We start from the raw sequence: 20,588 nt of genomic DNA on the forward strand, positions 1-20,588 counted from the left end.
AGTGTGCTACACTGGCTACATACAGTCTTACCATTCTCCTGCTGAATGGGCGGGGCACATTTGTTTTTTGTGTGGCCCTTGGACTTTTCACAATCCCTATGACTTCAGTGAGCGATTTAACATTAATGGCACCACCGCATCCACTGAGTCATTGCTGTAGAATACCCTTGTCCCATGACGCCCATGGCGTTGTAGGAGCTGCTGGTGCACTTGCTTCATCACTTTGTAAATGTAGATGGCATAGCTCTCCTTCCTGTTCCTCTTGTGCTTCTTCCCATCCTTCTTGGACAACTTCGACGGGGCTTTCTCAGAGCCCTTCTAGGGAGCCGGCGTAGACTTGGCTGGTTTAGACATGATCGCCACTGAGCACTCGCTGCGTGCTCAAGAGTTCCCCAGCTCTGAGAGGGTTTCCCTTGCTTTTACAATTATCTCTATCCAATAGGAACCCAAATTCTTCATTTTGCTCTCAATATCAACACATACACTGATAAATAATAGAATCTGTTTGGACTCAATAGCCACTTTAGGGCAGATTTAAAAATATTTATGAAATGGAACAATGAGCAAAAATCTCCATCGTCCCGTGGCCATATGAAAAATGCAAATAATGTGATCTCCACATAATGCTAAGCGTCATTTATTGTCGAGTCCCAGTGCAAAAGCACAGAAAGTGGTGTCTTGTATCACTTTTGAATTTAAGTCACATGCTTAAGTACAATTATTTTCATACCGATTACTAATATCTATACTTTTTCCGATAACTGATTCTATTACGCGTGCTTTCCTTAGTTTTGGACAGTGTCTTTTTAAAAATTTGGCGCTCCTGCTTGACATAGCGCCATGTGTCTTCCCCATTCACATCACTTTGCATGAAGTTACCAGGTTAATAGCTGATACCATGCTGCAAAAGTCGATTAATGCTCTTGTTTGTATCACAGGTCGTCATTCAAGTCAAGGAAGAATGCAGGCTTTAAAAAAAAAGAAATGTCAGGACCTCTAGAACAGTCAAAGGGCGTTAGGAGCACAGATGAGGCCAGGGGCTAAGTTGGTGTTAATATCATTTGAGAGATTCATGCAAGAACTTACTGGATTCGCCTGTATTGAGACTAAATCTATGCAACACTCCAGTAAGCCAACACAAGTTGAAATTTCAAATAGCCAAGGAAAAGAAGTGGGGGCTACAGTCAATGACGAGCAATAGAAGCCAGAATTGCATGCAATAGATGAAACTTGTGGTACAACGATGGGATATCCGTCACGTCTGTGACGGAGTACCCCATCCGCCAAGATCGTAATCAGGTCCTAAGTTCTGAGTCCCCCAAATATCGTTAACAGACGAATTGAAGTGAAACACTGCATATTATGGTAGCAGGCCTGTTCAGTTTCATGCTCCCCAGACTTAGAAAGCAACTGCCCGATAAGTCCTTTGGAGGTCTGTTCTATAAAGTTTGCAGGTACTCTGTTCTTTATGATTCAGATAGAGACAGAGAGATGGACGGACGGATAGACAGATAGACAGATAGACAGACAGATAGACAGATAGACAGACAGATAGACAGATAGACAGATAGACAGACAGATAGATAGATAGATAGATAGATAGATAGACAGACAGACAGACAGACAGACAGACAGACAGACAGACAGACAGACAGACAGACAGACAGACAGACAGACAGACAGACAGACAGACAGACAGATAGATAGATAGATAGATAGATAGATAGATAGATAGATAGATAGATAGATAGATAGATAGATAGATAGATTAAATGCCATAGTGACTATTTGTCATAGTAACAAACATTATGGTCAGCGTTAGCTGGCATAACCATTCGTGGAGATGGGTGTGTGTAAATTACAAATTAGCTTTACAAATGGTATTGTTATGCCTAAATTATGGGTACCTATAAATGTTCACAAACGTTTATAATAATGTAGGAATAATTCTTACTGCTCTCACATTAACTGATGCAATCTGCATAGACAATACATAGCTTCCTGCTAGAAAACCCAGAGGCAAGGGCTCTTCCCCTTTCAGATACTTGATCTCTGTCTGGGGGGTTGGTGTAGGAAAGTGCCCCTTTTTGCAGGGTTACCCCCCACTTTATGCCTGATTCTGATGCACTTTGACTGGATGTGCACTGGGTTCCTGCTAACCAGGTCCCCAGTGCCTGTGCTCTTTCCCAAAACTGTAGCTCTTTTAGCACAATTTTTACACCTCTGGCCCACATATAACTCCGTTGTAAAAGGTACTAGTGGTACCAAGGGCATTGTGACCAGAGAGTGTCTCTGAGGGCTGCAGCATGTATTATGCAACGCTAAGAGACCCCTCACCAAACACATGCACACTGCCACTGCAGCCTGCATGTTTTGGTGCAGGGAAAAGTGAAGAGTCAACCTGGCAAATATCCCTGTGTGCCAGGCCTGCCAACAATGCAAAAGGCATAGGTAAGCCAGCCCTACAGGAGGTCTTACAGCCCTAAGGCAGGGAGCACTACACCTCTAGTGAGGGCATAACTGCATGAGCAGATATGCCCTATAGTGTCAAAGTCCCTTCTTAGACATTATAAGGGTGTAGTTAAGCAGTACTGAGTACATGGACTGGGAGATTGTCAATACGAGTTCCACAGCTCCATAATGGCTTCACAGAATCCCAAGATGTTGGGTACCAAACATCTCAGATTAATGAGCCCACACTGATGCCAGTGGTGGATTCAATAATAAATGCACTCAGAGGGCACCTCAGAGGTGCTCCCTGAAAACCTACCAAACCACTAGTGTGTGCCTGATTGGCTTGCACCAGCCTGCCACTTCTAGACATGTTTCTGACCCCCTGAGGTGGGAGCCTTTTTCTCTATGGGGCAGAATCAAAGCCTGGTCTGGGTGGAGGCGCTTCACACCTACCCCCAATCAGGAACACAACTGAATGGCGGTGAACCTCAAAGGCTTCCTGCCTAATGTTATGCTGACCAGGGCCTCCCCAGCTAGTGGAGATGCCCGCCCCCGACCACGCCCCATTTTTGGAAGAGGTCAGTGGAAAAATTATTAAGCAGGAGAGGTGTGTCTCCTCTCAGCCGGGACCACCCCTAAGATGTCCAGAACTGAAGTGACCCCCTCCTTTCAGAATCCACCATATTATTTTGGTGTATTCTAGTCAATAGGATTAGGTGTATGCCCCCTCCCCAATGGGAGTGGACATGCAAAGTGTGTAGACACCCTAAAAGTACTCAGCCCATTGGCTACTGCCTTCCAGGCCCAGTAACGCCCCTAAATTGAGTATTTAAGGGCACCCCTGAACTTTAAGTCTTAGCTCATGACAACCTACGAAGGAAGAGAACAAAGAAGAGACGTGCATCAGAGGATGAAAGAAGACACCCACTGACTTGGACCCAGCCCTACTGGCCTGTCTGCAGCCCTCGAATATCCTGCAAAAAGCAACGACTCTTCCCATAGCCTAGCAGCCTCCAAAAACCTCTAGAGAACTCCCAAGAACAGCGGCCCTGTTAAAAAAAAAGCTCCAAGAAAGGCTTCTGTGACCTGTGGAACTGTGAAACCCTGCTTTCGGACCCCCCACCTCACCCAACGCCTCTGGCCGGAGTCCAAGTGGCTCACTGTTCCCAGCGAGGTTCCCCAGCGATCAAGAGCCCGAGTCCACCATATGCTGCTCCTCGTGGACTACATGATGACCCCTGCAACCTCAACACGAAGGACCCCCTAACCGCGACCGGCTCCGGCAAGGCATTTCCAATGTCCAAAGTCCAACTGATGGTGCCCAGGTGACCCTCAACATTCAAACTTACCTGACCAGCAACTGATTTACTTTGTCCAGCTTCCGGGTTCGAGCCTGCAGTCTTTGTTCAAAGCCGTCGTCCTCCATTGATTTGTTTTGGGCAGCTGAAGCTGTGTTGACACTCTGCACCCGGCTTCCTCCGTGCCACTGAGAGTGTATGTTTGGTGATGCCTCATGCCCCCCAGCAGTTGTCTTATCCCCTGGAGGTTGACCTCCAACTCCGCTTTACTTACCTGTTATTGGCACAACTTCGAGTGCCCCCTGTCTCCATTGGTTAATATTGGACACCCAACTCCGAATTTGACCGCTGCACCTGGCCGCCCCAGTGCCACTGATGGTGCAGTCTTGGTGCTCACTTGTAGCTTGCCCTGTGTTGACCTAAAACTCTGAAGACTGTATTGGTGAGTAACATAGTTACCTGTGAAAATGCATTCTTGTTTTACTCCCATAGGATACCATTGCTCGTTTGAGTATATTTGTCTTGATCCGCAAAGAATTGTTATTTCTAAAAAACTATCTGTCTTGCTGAACTGAAGTCCTGCACTAAGTATTCATTTACTACATTGAAAAGTGTTGCCAGTTAGAAAACTGTATTTACCTGCTACCGAGTTTCTTTAGTTCTGGTAATAAAAGTAAAGTAATATTTTTACAAATCACTGGTTGTTGATTTAGTAATTGAGTGTGTGTAATCATTTCTTGCCTTGGTGTGTACAACAAATGCTTAACACAGACCTCTGATAAGCCTAACTGTTCGCCCCACACTACCAGAAAAGAGAGCATTAGTACTATCTACTTTAGCCTCTGTATTGCCTCTGGGGATCCACTGGACTCTGTCTGCAGAATACCTTACTTTGGTATATTATTTACAGAGCTAGTTTCCTTGCAAATTGTGGGGTGTGGAGTTCAACGATTTGGTATTGACCTTCTGACAAGTGCTCGACTTGGGAAACCTTAGCTTTCTTTCATTTGGAGTCACTCAACCCAGTTTAACAAAGGTACATACAGCTTAGCCATCAGAATCGTGCAATAGCTCTGACAGTTTACACAAAACTAATCCCTAAGAATATTTTACAGTAAAACTGTTCCACAATATGTGTTAAGGTTACCTAGATTTATCCAGCTATGCTGATGTCCGTGTCATCTTGTTAGAGTTTTTATATTGCTGAACATATCTAAATTGAACTATTTCATGATTTTTAAATGTTTTTTTTTGATAAAACCAAAAGGAAATCTCTCAACCGTTCTTTTTTCCAACAATATTTGGTTTTGTGTCAAAAATCTTATAGCCAGTGGTCACGGGAGACACGAAGAACCTAAGTATTCCGGGAAGCCATCTGATTACCAATATTACCAGAAAAAAGATGCACTTCTGTCTCATCAGTAATTTCTCAAATATCATCTGATTACCATTATTACCAGTAAAAAGATGCACTTCCATCTCATCAGAGATTCCTCAAATATCATCTGATTACCATTACTGCCAGTAAAAAGATGCACTTCTATCTCATCAATGATTCCTTGAATATCATTTCATTATCATTATTACCGGTAAAACGATGCACTTCTATCTCATCAGCGATTCCTCGAATATCATTTGATTACCATTATTATCAATAAAAAGATGCACTTCTATCTCATCAGAGATTACTCAAATATCATCTGATTACCATTACTGCCAGTAAAAAGATGCACTTTATCTCATAAGCAATTCCTCGAATATCATCTGTTTACCATTATTACCAGAAAAAAGATGCACTTCCATCTCATCAGTCGTTCCTCGAATATCATCTTATTACCATTACTGCCAGTAAAAAGATGCACTTCTATCTCATCAGTGATTCTTCGCATATCTACCAGTGAAAAGATGCACTTCTATCTTATAATCAATTCCTCTATCATTTGATTAGCATTATTACCAGAAAAAAGATGCACTTCCATCTCATCAGTCGTTCCTCGAATATCATCTTATTACCATTACTGCCAGTAAAAAGATGCACTTCTATCTCATCAGTAATTCTTCGCATATCTACCAGTGAAAAGATGCACTTCTATCTTATAATCAATTCCTCTATCATTTGATTAGCATTATTACCAGTAAAAAGATGCACTTCCATCTCATCAGCGATTCCTCAAATATTATCTGCTTACCCTTATTACCAGTAAAAAGATGCACTTCTATCTCATCAGCGTTTCCTCGCATATCTACCAGTAAAAAGATGCACTTCTATCTCATCAGCAATTCCTCTACCATCTGATTAGCATTATTACCAGTAAAAAGATGCACTGCTATTTTATCAGTGATTCCTCAAGTATATATTCGAGGAATCACTGATGCAATATAACTGCTTCATTTTAATGGTAATCGTGATAATAAGATGGCACCCCAGAATTCTTATGTTCATAAAGATTTATTCTCGGCAATCCTGGTGGCAGCGAGTTTATGATATTCAAACAGCATCGATTAAAAATCTACATCATGCAACATTCTTACCACAAGCACACATTTATATTTGCTGTGATGTCCGACTGTAATTACTGCATATTTCATTCTCACAGTGCAACAGACAGTCCCATTACCAGATGGTCCACCCAACAATTTAACATCCGTGGGGACCCAATAGCCTGAATTGATGTCACAAAAACGGCATTAGCAAACCTATTACATTTGCTAATTGGAAAAACCACAGGAAGGAATCAAACTCTGTGGTGGGAAGAGTTTGCAATTACTCATACATTGCTTTCTGTGGCGTGCTACCAGGAAGAGAGGTGCAGCACGGCTGACCTCACTTCCCTGAAGATGTCCTTTATCACCATAGTTAGACAAGCCAACAAGCGGGCCTATGAGACAGCCACCCCTGAAAGACATTGTGTCCAATTATGAGTCCCTAATGCATGCTAATTGTAGTTCTTTCAATGTTCTAATCTTGAAAACAATGCAATAAGAATTAGCTCTATCATTACTAAAACATGGACTAGTGTTTTTACTTCCCCCATTTTTCTCATGCTCTCGCATTCCCTTGCCACATTCTAAGTGCCACCAGGGAGCTGTAATTTACAACGAAATGTGCTTTGGTCTGTTGCTGTTTGCCATTGTCTGGGGTAAAAACCATAAACCTTCTTCCAATAATCTTCTTTAGACAATAAAGGTCCAAATGAGCAAAGCCATGAAACAAATCACCAAGGCCCATTAAAAACCCCACAAAGACTAAGCTTGGCAGACAAGACTAAATAAGACCTGAAGCAATTAAACACATGATTATAGGAACCCATGGAAGCACCTGCAAACATTCTAAAAAAGTGATTACAGGCAATGATAATCTTATAAACAACCCGTCAGGAAACATTAATGTACAGAGGCCGATACACCTAGTACCACGTAGGGTCAGTGGTGCACAAGCATGACAATATCGGGGAAGAAAAGTTACAACTAATGATGAACCATAAACTCAAAAACAAACTGTAAAGTTACCACACAGGAAATTTGTGAACACTCCACCTCAAAAAAACTTGCAATTGCGTGCACTGCAGCCATTCAGAACACTCAGAACAAGGGCACCGTGGAACTACTACAGCAGACATAAAACCAGATGGAAATTATGTGAATGCCCGCTCAGCCCATCAGATAGACACTGTCACAGTAAATAAAGATAAGAATGGTCATATCTGCTACTACACACACTGATTCTTTAAAAAAAATATATAAATCTGTTTATTGACAGTTCAAGGAAACCAAATACAAAGCATGATGGTGCACTGACATTTCGTTATATTTCATGAGCATCATAATACTCGACATTCCCAGCAGAACCTGTTCCCGCCTACCATCTCAGCCGACAATGCTGAAGGACACAGATGGACCTGATTGTGTCCCCACCAGACCGGGAGAGCAAAAATAATTACAAATGTTGCCCCTGTAAGCATTCCAGTTCCCACGGATTCCCCCCCGCCACATTTGGGGGTGTCCCCAGCCTTCATATATCACCTTCTCAGCCAACTAACACCAATCCATATCACGTTTCCAGTCCCCCAACTGTAGCGTTTGCTCTGCCCCCCACAATCTCGCAGCAATACATTTAGCACCTGACAGTCCCATGTGCGACCAAATCTGATTCAGGTCCGTTGCGCTCCAGACATTGAGGAGACACCATTTTGCAGAGGCAGTCATCGTGCCCTAAGTCGCTTCACACATACACGCCACAACCTTTGCCCAGAAAATTTTGCAATTCTGAGGATTCCCACACAATATGGCAAACATACCTACTTGCCCACACACACACCGAAAACTCTCCGTCCTTGACCTACCCATCTTGACCAGTTTGGTCTGAGCGAACAGGATCGATATAGCAGTTTTACTTGAGCTCAGAGGATACGCAAGAGCCTTCACCAATTCATCATTTTCTAGCTCTTTTAGGTTTTGAGCCTGTTGCTCCCTCAGATGCTGCAAGGCATCAGGTGTATTGTTGACCAACTTTTCACATGTCAGGCATGTTGTTTTCCGTGACATACACTCATCCAACAGCTGATCTTTTAGGGGCAAAGACTCAGGAAGCACCGCTCCTGCAGCAATACCGCCCTAAGTACATGACGTACTTGGAGATAGCAGTAGATCTCGGTGGGGGCCAGCTGATAGTTGTGCTGTAAGTCTACCCAGAATATCCCCGTGAGCCCAGAGGTCCCCTACTCGGGGAAGGCCAATTAAGTCCACTTATCCAACTCTCACTGCGCTCCCAGGATTCCCAACTCCACAGTGTCCCATAAGGCTGCAGCTTAGTGATTTTACCCCTTCATCTGGGAGTCCTCGTAGCTGTGTGCCAGAGTAACCATGGCTGCCATTGGGCCAAAGAGGGCAGTGTTCCTTGTTGTGTCATAGACAGCCTTGAGATAACCCCATGGCTGCATTACCAGCCTGTCCATTCATAGTAAAGGCTAGTCTGGGGGGAGAAAACCCAGCTACCAATGGTGGTGAGTTTCGCCGGCCAGTACTTCTTGTGGATATCAGGTAGGGCTATTCCCCCATCATGCCACTTTTGAAAGGTGGTTTATTAGTAGGTGCAGGTAGGTGCCTACAGCTAGTAATAATACCATAATCACAAATATGATCCAGTAAAGTTCTCAATAAATGAAACCTTACTGACCCCTTGATCTGTGTCTGTGAGCAGACAAGCTTAATTTAGGAGACCGGTGTGTAAAGCATTTAAAAACACCAATCCATGAAATATGTAAGACACAGCACACAATAAAAATTCAACACCAATTTATAAAAATAGGAAATATTTTTAATATTAAAATGACATCAAATTGACAAAAATCCAATGTAGAGAACCAGAGAAATTAACGTTTAAAGATTAAAAGTAAAACTGGCGTTTATTAGCAAATAGCACTCAAAGGGTTAAAAATGGTAACGCTGGACCGGGACAAAGTCAAGTGTCCAGGCCAACAATGATGTAACACTTTTACACTTCCTTCCAGAAGTGTTTCTTGATGCAGGAAAGGGGTCCACAGCACCAGCCAAGCGTTCAAAAATAGGATGTGCTACTGTCTGGGACTATGCTTTTGGATGAGCTACCCGCTGAATCATTAACAATCACAGGAGATATAGGTACCTCCAGCAGCGGTCCATGCAGGTAACAGCGGTGGGTCCGGATGGAGGAATTTCGAGGGACGATGCAGAAGGAAAATTAAATAAATAATTCATTTTCCCTCTGCATCGTCCCTTGAAATCCCCCCCGACCCGGCACACCGCCTCACCGCTGTCACCTGGATGGACCGCCGCTGGGTACCTCTGTGGAATTACTCTGAATACAGGCGTGACGCAATAGCAGCAGAATATCGATCTTTCTTTCCCTCTTTCACGTCACGTACACTCTTTTTGTGAATATATAAAAGTGCAAATATCTATTAACCAATATTCAAAATCTGGACAGAAAAGATATATTTTTTAAAATCTATGCTCGTCAATTCACAGTGGTCTTGAAGGGTAAAACATGCATGACGACACATATTGCCGTGTTTATCTCACAATTACAAGAAACTCAAGTGACTGCGACGTAGATGCCCCGGCCTGTGCACTGTACTTCATTTCCTCATTGATTGACGGCGCCAGTCTGAGCACTGTACCTGATCTCTTCATTGATTGATGGCGCCAGTCTGTGCACTGTACCTGATTTCCTCATTGAACGGCGCCAGTCTGAACACTGTACCTGATCTCTTCATTGATTGACGGTGCCAGTCTGAGCACTGTACCTGATCTCTTCATTGATTGACGGTGCCAGTCTGAGCACTGTACCTGATCTCTTCATTGACTGACGGCGCCAGTCTGAGCACTGTACCTGATTTCCTCATTGATTGACGACGCCAGTCTGAGCACTGTACCTGATCTCTTCATTGACTGACGGCGCCAGTCTGAGCACTGTACCTGATTTTCTCATTGATTGACGACGCCAGTCTGAGCACTGTACCTGATCTCTTCATTGATTGACGGCGCCAGTCTGAGCACTGTACCTGATTTCCTCATTGATTGACGACCCCAGTCTGAGCACTGTACCTGATCTCTTCATTGATTGACGGCGCCAGTCTGAGCACTGTACCTGATTTCCGCATTGATTGACGACGCCAGTCTGCGCACTGTACCTGATCTCTTCATTGATTGACAGTGCCAGTCTGAGCACTGTACCTTATCTCTTCATTGACTGACAGCGCCAGTCTGAGCACTGTACCTGATCTCTTCATTGATTGACGGCGCCAGTCTGAGCACTGTACCTGATCTCTTCCTTGATTGACGGCGCCAGTCTGTGCACTGTACCTGATCTCTTCATTGATTGACGGCGCCAGTCTGTGCACTGTACCTGATTTCCTCATTGATTGACGGCGCCAGTCTGAGCACTGTACCTGATCTCTTCATTGATTGACGGCGCCAGTCTGAACACTGTACCTGATCTCTTCATTGATTGACAGCGCCAGTCTGAACACTGTACCTGATCTCTTCATTGATTCACGGTGCCAGTCTGAGCACTGTACCTGATCTCTTCATTGATTGACGACGCCAGTCTGAGCACTGTACCTAATCTCTTCATTGACTGACGGCGCCAGTCTGAGCACTGTACCTGATCTCTTCATTGATTCACGGTGCCAGTCTGAGCACTGTACCTGATCTCTTCATTGATTGACGGTGCCAGTCTGAGCACTGTACCTGATCTCTTCATTGACTGACGGCGCCAGTCAGAGCACTGTACCTGATTTCCACATTGATTGACGACGCCAGTCTGAGCACTGTACCTGATTTCTTCATTGATTGACGGAGCCAGTCTGAGCACTGTACCTGATCTCTTCATTGATTGACGGAGCCAGTCTGAGCACTGTACCTGATTTCCTCATTGATTGACGACGCCAGTCTGTGCACTGTACCTGATCTCTTCATTGATTGACGGCGCCAGTCTGTGCACTGTACCTGATTTCCTCATTGATTGACGGTGCCAGTCTGAGCACTGTACCTGATCTCTTCATTGATTGACGGGGCCAGTCTAAGCACTGTACCTGATCTCTTCATTGATTGACGGCGCCAGTCTGAACACTGTACCTGATCTCTTCATTGATTGACGGCGCCAGTCTGTGCACTGTACCTGATCTCTTCATTGATTGACGGCGCCAGTCTGAACACTGTACCTGATTTCCTCATTGATTGATGGCGCCAGTCTGAGCACTGTACCGGATCTCTTCAATGATTGAGGGCGCCAGTCTGAACACTGTACCTGATCTCTTCATTGATTGACGGCGCCAGTCTGTGCACTGTACCTGATTTTCCTCATTGATTGACGGCGCCAGTCTGAGCACTGTACCTGATTTCCTCATTGATTGATGGCGCCAGTCTGAGCACTGTAGCTGAACTGTACCTGACTTCCTCATTGATTGACGGCGCCAGTCTGTGCACTGTACCTGATTTCCTCATTGATTGACGGCGCCAGTCTGAGCACTGTACCTGAACTGTACCTGATTTCCTCATTGATTGACAGCGCCAGTCTCTGCACTGTACCTGATTTCCTCATTGATTGACGGCGCCAGTCTGAGCACTGTACCTGAACTGTACCTGATTTCCTCATTGATGGATGGCGCCAGTCTGAGCACTGTACCTGAACTGTACCTGATTTCCTCATTGATTGATGGCGCCAGTCTGAGCACTGTACCGGATCTCTTCAATGATTGAGGGCGCCAGTCTGAACACTGTACCTGATCTCTTCATTGATTGACGGCGCCAGTCTGTGCACTGTAGCTGAACTGTACCTGATTTCCTCATTGATTGACGGCGCCAGTCTGTGCACTGTACCTGATTTCCTCATTGATTGACGGCGCCAGTCTGAGCACTGTACCTGAACTGTACCTGATTTCCTCATTGATTGACAGCGCCAGTCTCTGCACTGTACCTGATTTCCTCATTGATTGACGGCACCAGTCTAAGCACTGTACCTGAACTGCACCTGATTTCCTCATTGATTGACGGCGCCAGTCTGAGCACTGTACCTGATTTCCTCATTGATTGACGGCGCCTGTCTGTGCACTGTACCTGATTTCCTCATTGATTGACGGCGCCAGTCTGAGCACTGTACCTGATTTCCTCATTGATTGACGGCGCCTGTCTGTGCACTGTACCTGATTTCCTCATTGATTGACGGCGCCAGTCTGAGCACTGTACCTGATTTCCTCATTGATTGACGGCGCCTGTCTGTGCACTGTACCTGATTTCCTCATTGATTGACGGCGCCAGTCTGAGCACTGTACCTGAACTGTACCTGATTTCCTCATTGATGGATGGCGCCAGTCTGAGCACTGTACCTGAACTGTACCTGATTTCCTCATTGATTGATGGCGCCAGTCTGAGCACTGTACCGGATCTCTTCAATGATTGAGGGCGCCAGTCTGAACACTGTACCTGATCTCTTCATTGATTGACGGCGCCAGTCTGTGCACTGTACCTGATTTTCCTCATTGATTGACGGCGCCAGTCTGAGCACTGTACCTGATTTCCTCATTGATTGACTGCGCCAGTCTGAGCACTGTAGCTGAACTGTACCTGATTTCCTCATTGATTGACGGCGCCAGTCTGTGCACTGTACCTGATTTCCTCATTGATTGACGGCGCCAGTCTGAGCACTGTACCTGAACTGTACCTGATTTCCTCATTGATTGACAGCGCCAGTCTCTGCACTGTACCTGATTTCCTCATTGATTGACGGCACCAGTCTAAGCACTGTACCTGAACTGCACCTGATTTCCTCATTGATTGACGGCGCCAGTCTGAGCACTGTACCTGATTTCCTCATTGATTGACGGCGCCTGTCTGTGCACTGTACCTGATTTCCTCATTGATTGACGGCGCCAGTCTGAGCACTGTACCTGATTTCCTCATTGATTGACGGCGCCTGTCTGTGCACTGTACCTGATTTCCTCATTGATTGACGGCGCCAGTCTGAGCACTGTACCTGATTTCCTCATTGATTGACGGCGCCTGTCTGTGCACTGTACCTGATTTCCTCATTGATTGACGGCGCCTGTCTGTGCACTGTACCTGATTTCCTCATTGATTGACGGCGCCAGTCTGTGCACTGTACCTGATTTCCTCATTGATTGCGTCGAGCTGCTCCTGCAGCATCATTGCCAGAGTCTGGGCGTCCGAGTGTCCGCTGGGAGAAATCATGTCAACGGAGCCGAAGACAGTGTCGCGTTCATCATCGTCGTCAATGTCAGACAGCTCGGGGTCACTGTCAAAGTGGACAACGGAGGCGAGGGCACTGGCAGGCGGAGTCGGGTCCCAGTCCTGTGTGGGGGAACCATAAATGGGAATATTTGAAAGCGCTGTTTCTGCCTTCGCAGCACTCATATAAATACATCGCTCATTCTTTCGAACATCGAACTAAGTTATGACCATCTGATAAGAACTCTTTTCTTTCTTCGAGCACAAACTTACTGGCCCATAAATTTACACTAACTTTACAACTGCATTTGTATCAAAATTGTTCTTTTTACAGATAAAAATATCAATCACTATATATACAGAGAATTTAAAGAATCGAAAAATGATATTTGGCACAACACGCTGAGCTCCGTAGAGGTACCCGTGCGTACAACTGAAATCCTTAAATAGCTTTGATTTTCTTAGGCAGTGGGGTGGGAGAAGTCGGCTCTTGTCCCCCTAAACTCTAACACAGTGGTTCTCAACCTGTGTTTGGAGGCCCCTATGGGTCTGCAACGCCTACTCAGGGGGGACCTTCTAAGGTGACCAACTGGCATGGGTGCAAATTCAGGACAGTGAGTGTAAAATTCAGGACAAAGGGTCAAAATTCAGGACAAAAATTCAGGACAGGAGATCAAAATTCAGGACAAAAGGTAAGTTTTACGGACACATCAGAGGAGGCTGCACACTAGTATATAAGTAAGTAAATAGACAACCACTTAAGTACAAGTGAAAATAAGTTTATATTAGGTTGAGACAATTGTGCACTTCATGGTTTTTCAGTATGCGCGCAGCTTTAAGCAAATGTGCAGGTCTTTTTGTGGTAAGAAAACCGCCCCCACCCCACCTTTCCAGCTCCCAGACAAAACGCCTGATGCCCGGTCCGGCCAGTCTGGCCTTGATACCACCCTCCAATGGCTCCCCTCATCTTCACATAGAGCCTCTCTCATGTGTATTTAATTTCTTCTATAGTGCTACTCATCCCAAGTATGTGGGGCAGAGTGTTGGAGTGCGTTACAACACACACATATTATATAGAGACAATCACTCATATAAATGTGAAAGTCCATGTATAGGAAATGTTGCTTAAGATAATGGGGCTTACAATGTGTAATCATACTTTCATCCATCATTCAGTCTTTCACCATTCCTTCTGTCCTTCCATCTGTGTGCCCATCCATGTCCATATTCAACCATTTACAAACCTATCCTTCCATCCATCATTTCACTCATCCATCCTTCCATCCACCCTTTTACTCATCCATCCATTATCCATCCATCCACCCTTTCACCCTATCCATCTGTAAACTCATCCATCCACTCTTCCACCCATCCATCCATTCACTCATCCATCCAGCCATTTACCTATCCAGCCATCCTATCACTTACTCATTCATCCACCCATCACTCATCCACCCACCCACCCATTCAGTCATCCATGTACCCATCCTCCCTTTCTCTCTCAATTCCCCTTTCACTTAGCCATCCATCCTTCCATCCACCCACCCATCCACTCATGAATCCATCCATTGAACCTATCAGTCATCCATCCTTTCATTCATCCATCCATCCTTTCTCTCATCCATCCACCCTTTCACTCCTCCACTCATCTATCCATCCTTTTGTCCATCTACCCGCCCTTTCACTCACAAATCCACCCTTACATCCACCCTTTCACTCATCCGTCCATCCATTCACCCTTTCACTTATCAATTCATCAGTCTGCCCTTTCACTTATCAATTCATCAATCCATCCATCATTTCAATCATCCATCCACCCATTCTCTCGCCCATCATGCACCCTTTCACTCATCCATCATCCATCCATCATTTCACTCATCCATCCAGCCATCCATCCACCCATCCCATCCCTTCACTTACTTACTCACTCACCTTTTCACATTAATTATGAGCTGAGCCTTTGTTTGCAGAGTTGCCGACAGACGAGACCCATCAAGAACTCCACCCTCGCTGTAGTTCCTAAAGCAAGGGGTGGGGCGGGGCAGGGTTCACTATGCCCCTGCACATAGGCAATCCGAAAAAGTGGATGGCATGAGTCATGCATGATGCACAGTGCCTGGACGTGGGGCGACTGTGACATGGTGTTGTTTCCAGAGCTTTAAGTGGGATGAAAAAACTAGGATTCTCTCCAAAATGGAGGTTGATGTAATTAAGGGAGTGGCTTAAAACACATAAGCTAAAAATCTGTGCTTAGTATAATGTGCCGCCCAACTGGTATTTTTGTTGCTTCTGTCATTGCCTCCAGATATATAATGCAACAAGTAAAGTTACACCTAGAACAAGTGTTACACCTACAACAAGCCAGAACTATTGGCTATGTCAATAGTTGTTAGTTGCATAAAATAAAACAGCAGCAACCATGGCTTCCTTGACTATAATATTGAAAATGCGTCTGTTCTAAACCGATAAGACTCTGAGAGAGCTATAATCCTTTCCTTTGAACTTCTTTCATTGCCTTCCTTTTTAGGTCTCGCCTGACCCAGCGCATGCGCTGGTCTGGCGAGACTTATTGAGAGGGCTCCAAAAAGTGCTGCCAGGCAAGCCTAGAGCTACAGTGCATGTGCGCGGGCGCGCGCGCCGCGCTTTACCACGATTACTTTCACTTTCGCGGCCGCTTTGATGTTTGATCGTGATTGCGCCGCTTTGCATAGCCAATAGATCTCGCTTTTGGAACCTTATAAGTATTTAGTTATGCAACTATTGCATAGCTAAACACTTATAAGGTCCCATAGGCGAGACCTATTGGCTATGCCAATGCGTGTGTTAACTGGATTCTCAGGTAGCAGCAGCATGGGCGTTTTTGCACTTCCATGAGACAGAATGCCCTGCCCTGGACCGAGGCTGGAGGAGGCCACCACATGCTGTGCCAGCCCAGACTGACCGATTGACATTTTGTATGTGGCAGTCAGCCCGAGACAGAATGACAATGGGCGGGGTGGGGCTGCTCTTGTACTCAGAGGAGTGCGAGGCGGGCCCCTCAGGGAGCTGAGGCCTTTCACAGGGGAACAGCTCTGTTCCCTGAAAGGCCCAAAATTACGGCCAAAAGGCGTCCATAAAAGGGATCCTAACGGACAACAGACGTGAGGTCCAATTTACGGACGGTCCGTGAAATTTACGGACGGTTGGTCACCCTAGGACCTTCACTCCTCAGAAAAGTAAACACAAATAACTGAAAAACAAATTGTATATAAATAAAGAAGCAAAATGTCAGTCGACAAATTTAAAAAGTTCTATAAACGGGAATGAACTTGAAATTGGAGGTTAAAAGTTAAATTGGTATGCTTAGATGTATTTGTGGGAGCAGTGCACGTGTATCAAACGGAATATAGTATAGACGAGGGGTGGCCTACATTTAATTTAGAAAAGCTCCTACCTTCCCATTTAAATTACAATTTTGTGTTTTTATTTTATGAATTATAAACAAAATGTTTAATCATTTATGTACTTGTTTGATAGAGTATTTTTGTGTGTTATTTTGTGGTTTACATCATTAACACTGCTTAGGCTGATGTCACCAGCTTCTAGTAATGACTCAGTGGTGGTCCCCGGGTTCAATAATGATTCAGTGGGGTTCCCAGGGTCCCAGTAATGATTAACTGGGGCCACAACAGTCAAAAGGTTAAGACTTTTCTTCACGCTTCATGTCAGTGTTGTTTTTTTGTTAACATTTTGTACCTATGTGCTAGTGGGTAGAGCTGTTCCACCTTCTGCTCACATGTGCATGTGAATGAATGGTAACCAGATCTCCAAGAGCTGTCAGCAGCACATTCATCAAAACAATAATAATCCACACCTGTAAATCGCGAACAATCACCCGTAAGGGTCTCTAGGCGCTGGGGGCCGTCGGAAAGATTAAGCAAGCTATTGCCCAGAGTCACATGGTATTGGGCTAATCTGCCGCCGGTGCAGGGGATCGAACCGTGATCCCCAGATTCTGGAGTCAGACGCCCTGGCCGCGGCGCCACACCTCTTCCTCTCTTTCTGAACTATACGCGTACCTTGGTACCTCAAGCATCTGAGTGAAATACTCCCACACCCATGTGACTGATACCTGCACCTTGTTACCTGTTGCATTTCAAAATACCAAAACATGTGAATTCCAGCCAATTTTAACAAAAGCCTGTCAGCGTGTACAATAACTGAGTGACTGGTGCCTTTCAGTATACTGTGATCTGATGAATGCGTGACATGCCATTATTTAAATTATACAGATCCCCCTAGCAACCTTTGTATTAATATGTGCACTATGCCCCATTATGCGATTGATAAATGTCCTCCAGAACCTTTCCAACTGATATGTGCACTGTGTCCTAAGTATTGGTGGCAAATGTCCCCGCCCACTGGACACAGGATGTATGCTTTGTGTCTCAATTTTATGAGTGAAAAACACTCCCATAAATCTATATATTAATGTGTGTGTTGCACCGAAATATCTGAGATATTTGAGTGATCAGCACTGTGAGTAGTTGGTCTGTCTGGTTCCCCCGCCACATGAGTGACTGGTGCCCCCAACGCCCTGTTTGTTTGCTGTGCGCATCAGCAGACCCACCAATTGAGTAAATACTGGCCTTCCCACACTGTTGGAACTACTGTCTGCTCTCAAAACCCACAGGACTCCTCACCCCTACAAGACATATTTTCATCTACAGTAGCATCCAATGGTTCTCACATCATTTTGAACATTCAAAAACACTTGACCACATAAGACACTTCATCACTCTTTGTCCCTTAGGAAAGCTGCTCCCTCAGCAAAAAGGGCGCGCTCATGCCTGATCACTTTTATTCTGACACCTCTTGACAACATTTCACTTAGCTTAGGCCCAGGCAAAACATTTATTCCACCACCATAATCTTTTGGATTTTCCAGCATTTCGTGTTATGCTCGTTACCTAAAATACCTGAAATTACACCCTTCCTGCTGGTCACGTATTCAAAAAACGTTTGCATAAAAATCATATTGCATGAGCATGGGAATAATGCGAATGATCAGAACACAAGTAGCTGTTACATAGCACTTGAATTTTTGCGCTACATTTTTTAGGGCATAATACACCCTCGTATCCAAATTGGACACAGGGATACATTTTGCACCAATATATAGCACTAAACGCTACATTACCATGTCATGTAATTTCGCATACGTTCTCTGAAATGTCTCATAATTATGAAAAATCTTTACAAAAAAATATATTATTACAATTTAAAAAAGTACAACATTAACACATTAACATTTGCACGTTATGTGACAATAAGCAGAAAAAGCTGAGGATAACAGCGGATTTTCCATCAGAGGTAGGTCTTCAGTGCTTAATTTGTGCCGGTGCTTGCCGGTGCTAAGCACCGGCACCTAATTATCAGGGCCGGGTCTACACACTCTGGTGCACTGTGCACGTAATTGATTTATACTAGTAATTATTTACTTGCTTTGCTTAGTTGCTTCACTATCGCTACGGGACTAAAACTCAAGTGTTCTACTTCTCGTCCGACTCCGGACTCCGGAGACACTGTCTGTCTGCAACTCTGCACTCACTTGAACCAACGTCACTTCAAGTTCTCAATGAATGGATCAGATTCTTTCTGATCTCATATCACTTACTGCTTGCTCGCGGCTCGAATGTTGATGCAGTGTTGCCGCTGGCCCACTGGGCGAGACACTGTTGGTGTTGGGCAGGGCAGGGCTGGATTTTGGATCTTTGGGGTTGGGGCTGTGCGCGGCCACGGCAGCGTGCGCACTCCGCAGATTTTTTTCAGATTGTGGCAGTTTTGATTGTGCACGCATTAGCCTCAGTCATTGCCACACCCCAGCATACCTGCCGCACCACGGCCGGTCGGCCGCACCTAGTGATCGCCGTTGAACGGCCGTTCACTCACTAGTAGTACAGAGCGACCCGGCCGGACAACGTTGTGAGCCTTTAGTTAGTCTGGCAATAGCTGCACCGGTACTGTTGAAGGTGAAAATACAGAGCAGGTGTGGTAGAGACTCCTGGAAGAAGCCGCAGAGACAGCACTTGTTTCTGATGGGGCGGCTCACCAATGGAGGGAGAAGATCTCATGAGGAGAAGCTGCCCATACAAATAAGGCAGCACCTAGCTTTGTAGTACAAGGAGAATGTATCAGTGCTCTTTTAACATAGCTCCTAATAACAAGGTCCGCATGATGTCTGCCCTTGAGGGTCCAATGATCCAATTAAAAAGATTCCTTATGAACCGCTATTTTTAAAGCTTACTGCGGTAGGGACATTTAGATTCCAGAGGGCTGCTGCACCTTTGAGCTTCAGATAGAGGGATACTCCAGGGATTTGAGGCACCATGTTTTTCACAGATAGCACTTCCAGGCAAATTAGGTTCTTGAGTGAGCCTTCTTTTGCAGCATGTGCTGAGTGCATACATTTCAGCAGGCTACCATTCTGTGCTAGGAGTTGATTGCTCATCATAAATTCCAGCCTGATGTGGGCTGGGTAAGTGTGGTGAGGGACCTTAAACAGTGATCTAAAAACAGCACTCTGGGAATTATTAAAAAAGCACCCAGTTTCACCGGGAAAGCTTCCTTACCGTACCCCAATGTGGGGATGGGTTTGATCTTCACTATCTTCAACAGAGGTAAAGGGTAGATTGTTTTGTTTGTTTGAAGATGGTTTGAAAGGCAAATTGTAATGAAGCGGGTTTCGGTTTCAGTGACTTTAAATGGGTTAAGCGGCCTACTTTGTCATCCAGCCAGCATCCCACAAATTTGTATATTTTTGCTATAATTAGGCGGCGGTCGGTCAGATGGCAGATTCAGTTTTTTTTCTTTTGTGGCCAAATATCAGAATATTTGTTTTTTCAAAATGTACCTTCATTCCGTTTGAGCTACTATGCGGATGTAAAACTTTAATCAGCCTTCGAAGCCATATCGCTGTTTGACTTAGGAGGGCTATGTAATCGGCGTAGATCAAGGAGGTGATAGTGCGATTCACCAGTTTTGGTGCATCGCTGGTTACAGGCACCAAATCGTACATGAGCAAGTTAAAAAGGGCTGGGCTAGAACGTGCCCTTGTTAGTAGACGTCTTG

The 20,588-nt window shown here is 44.9% G+C and overlaps 1 protein-coding gene across 4 annotated transcripts in view; it reads right to left on the reverse strand.

The window, feature by feature from the left end:
- The window catches only part of PPFIA4 (PPFI scaffold protein A4), a 3,163,248-nt gene that overhangs the window by 1,404,646 nt on the left and 1,738,014 nt on the right, over window positions 1-20,588 (reverse strand). For all 4 annotated transcript variants that reach the window (XM_085600211.1, XM_085600208.1, XM_085600219.1 and 1 more), the window contains one exon: window positions 13,396-13,601. In XM_085600211.1, the coding sequence (XP_085456337.1) occupies window positions 13,396-13,601 (206 nt within the window). The remainder of the gene's footprint in view (window positions 1-13,395; window positions 13,602-20,588) is intronic.

This window comes from Triturus cristatus, chromosome 1_2, assembly GCF_964204655.1.
Source record: "Triturus cristatus chromosome 1_2, aTriCri1.1, whole genome shotgun sequence".
NCBI classification, from domain to species: domain Eukaryota; kingdom Metazoa; phylum Chordata; class Amphibia; order Caudata; family Salamandridae; genus Triturus; species Triturus cristatus.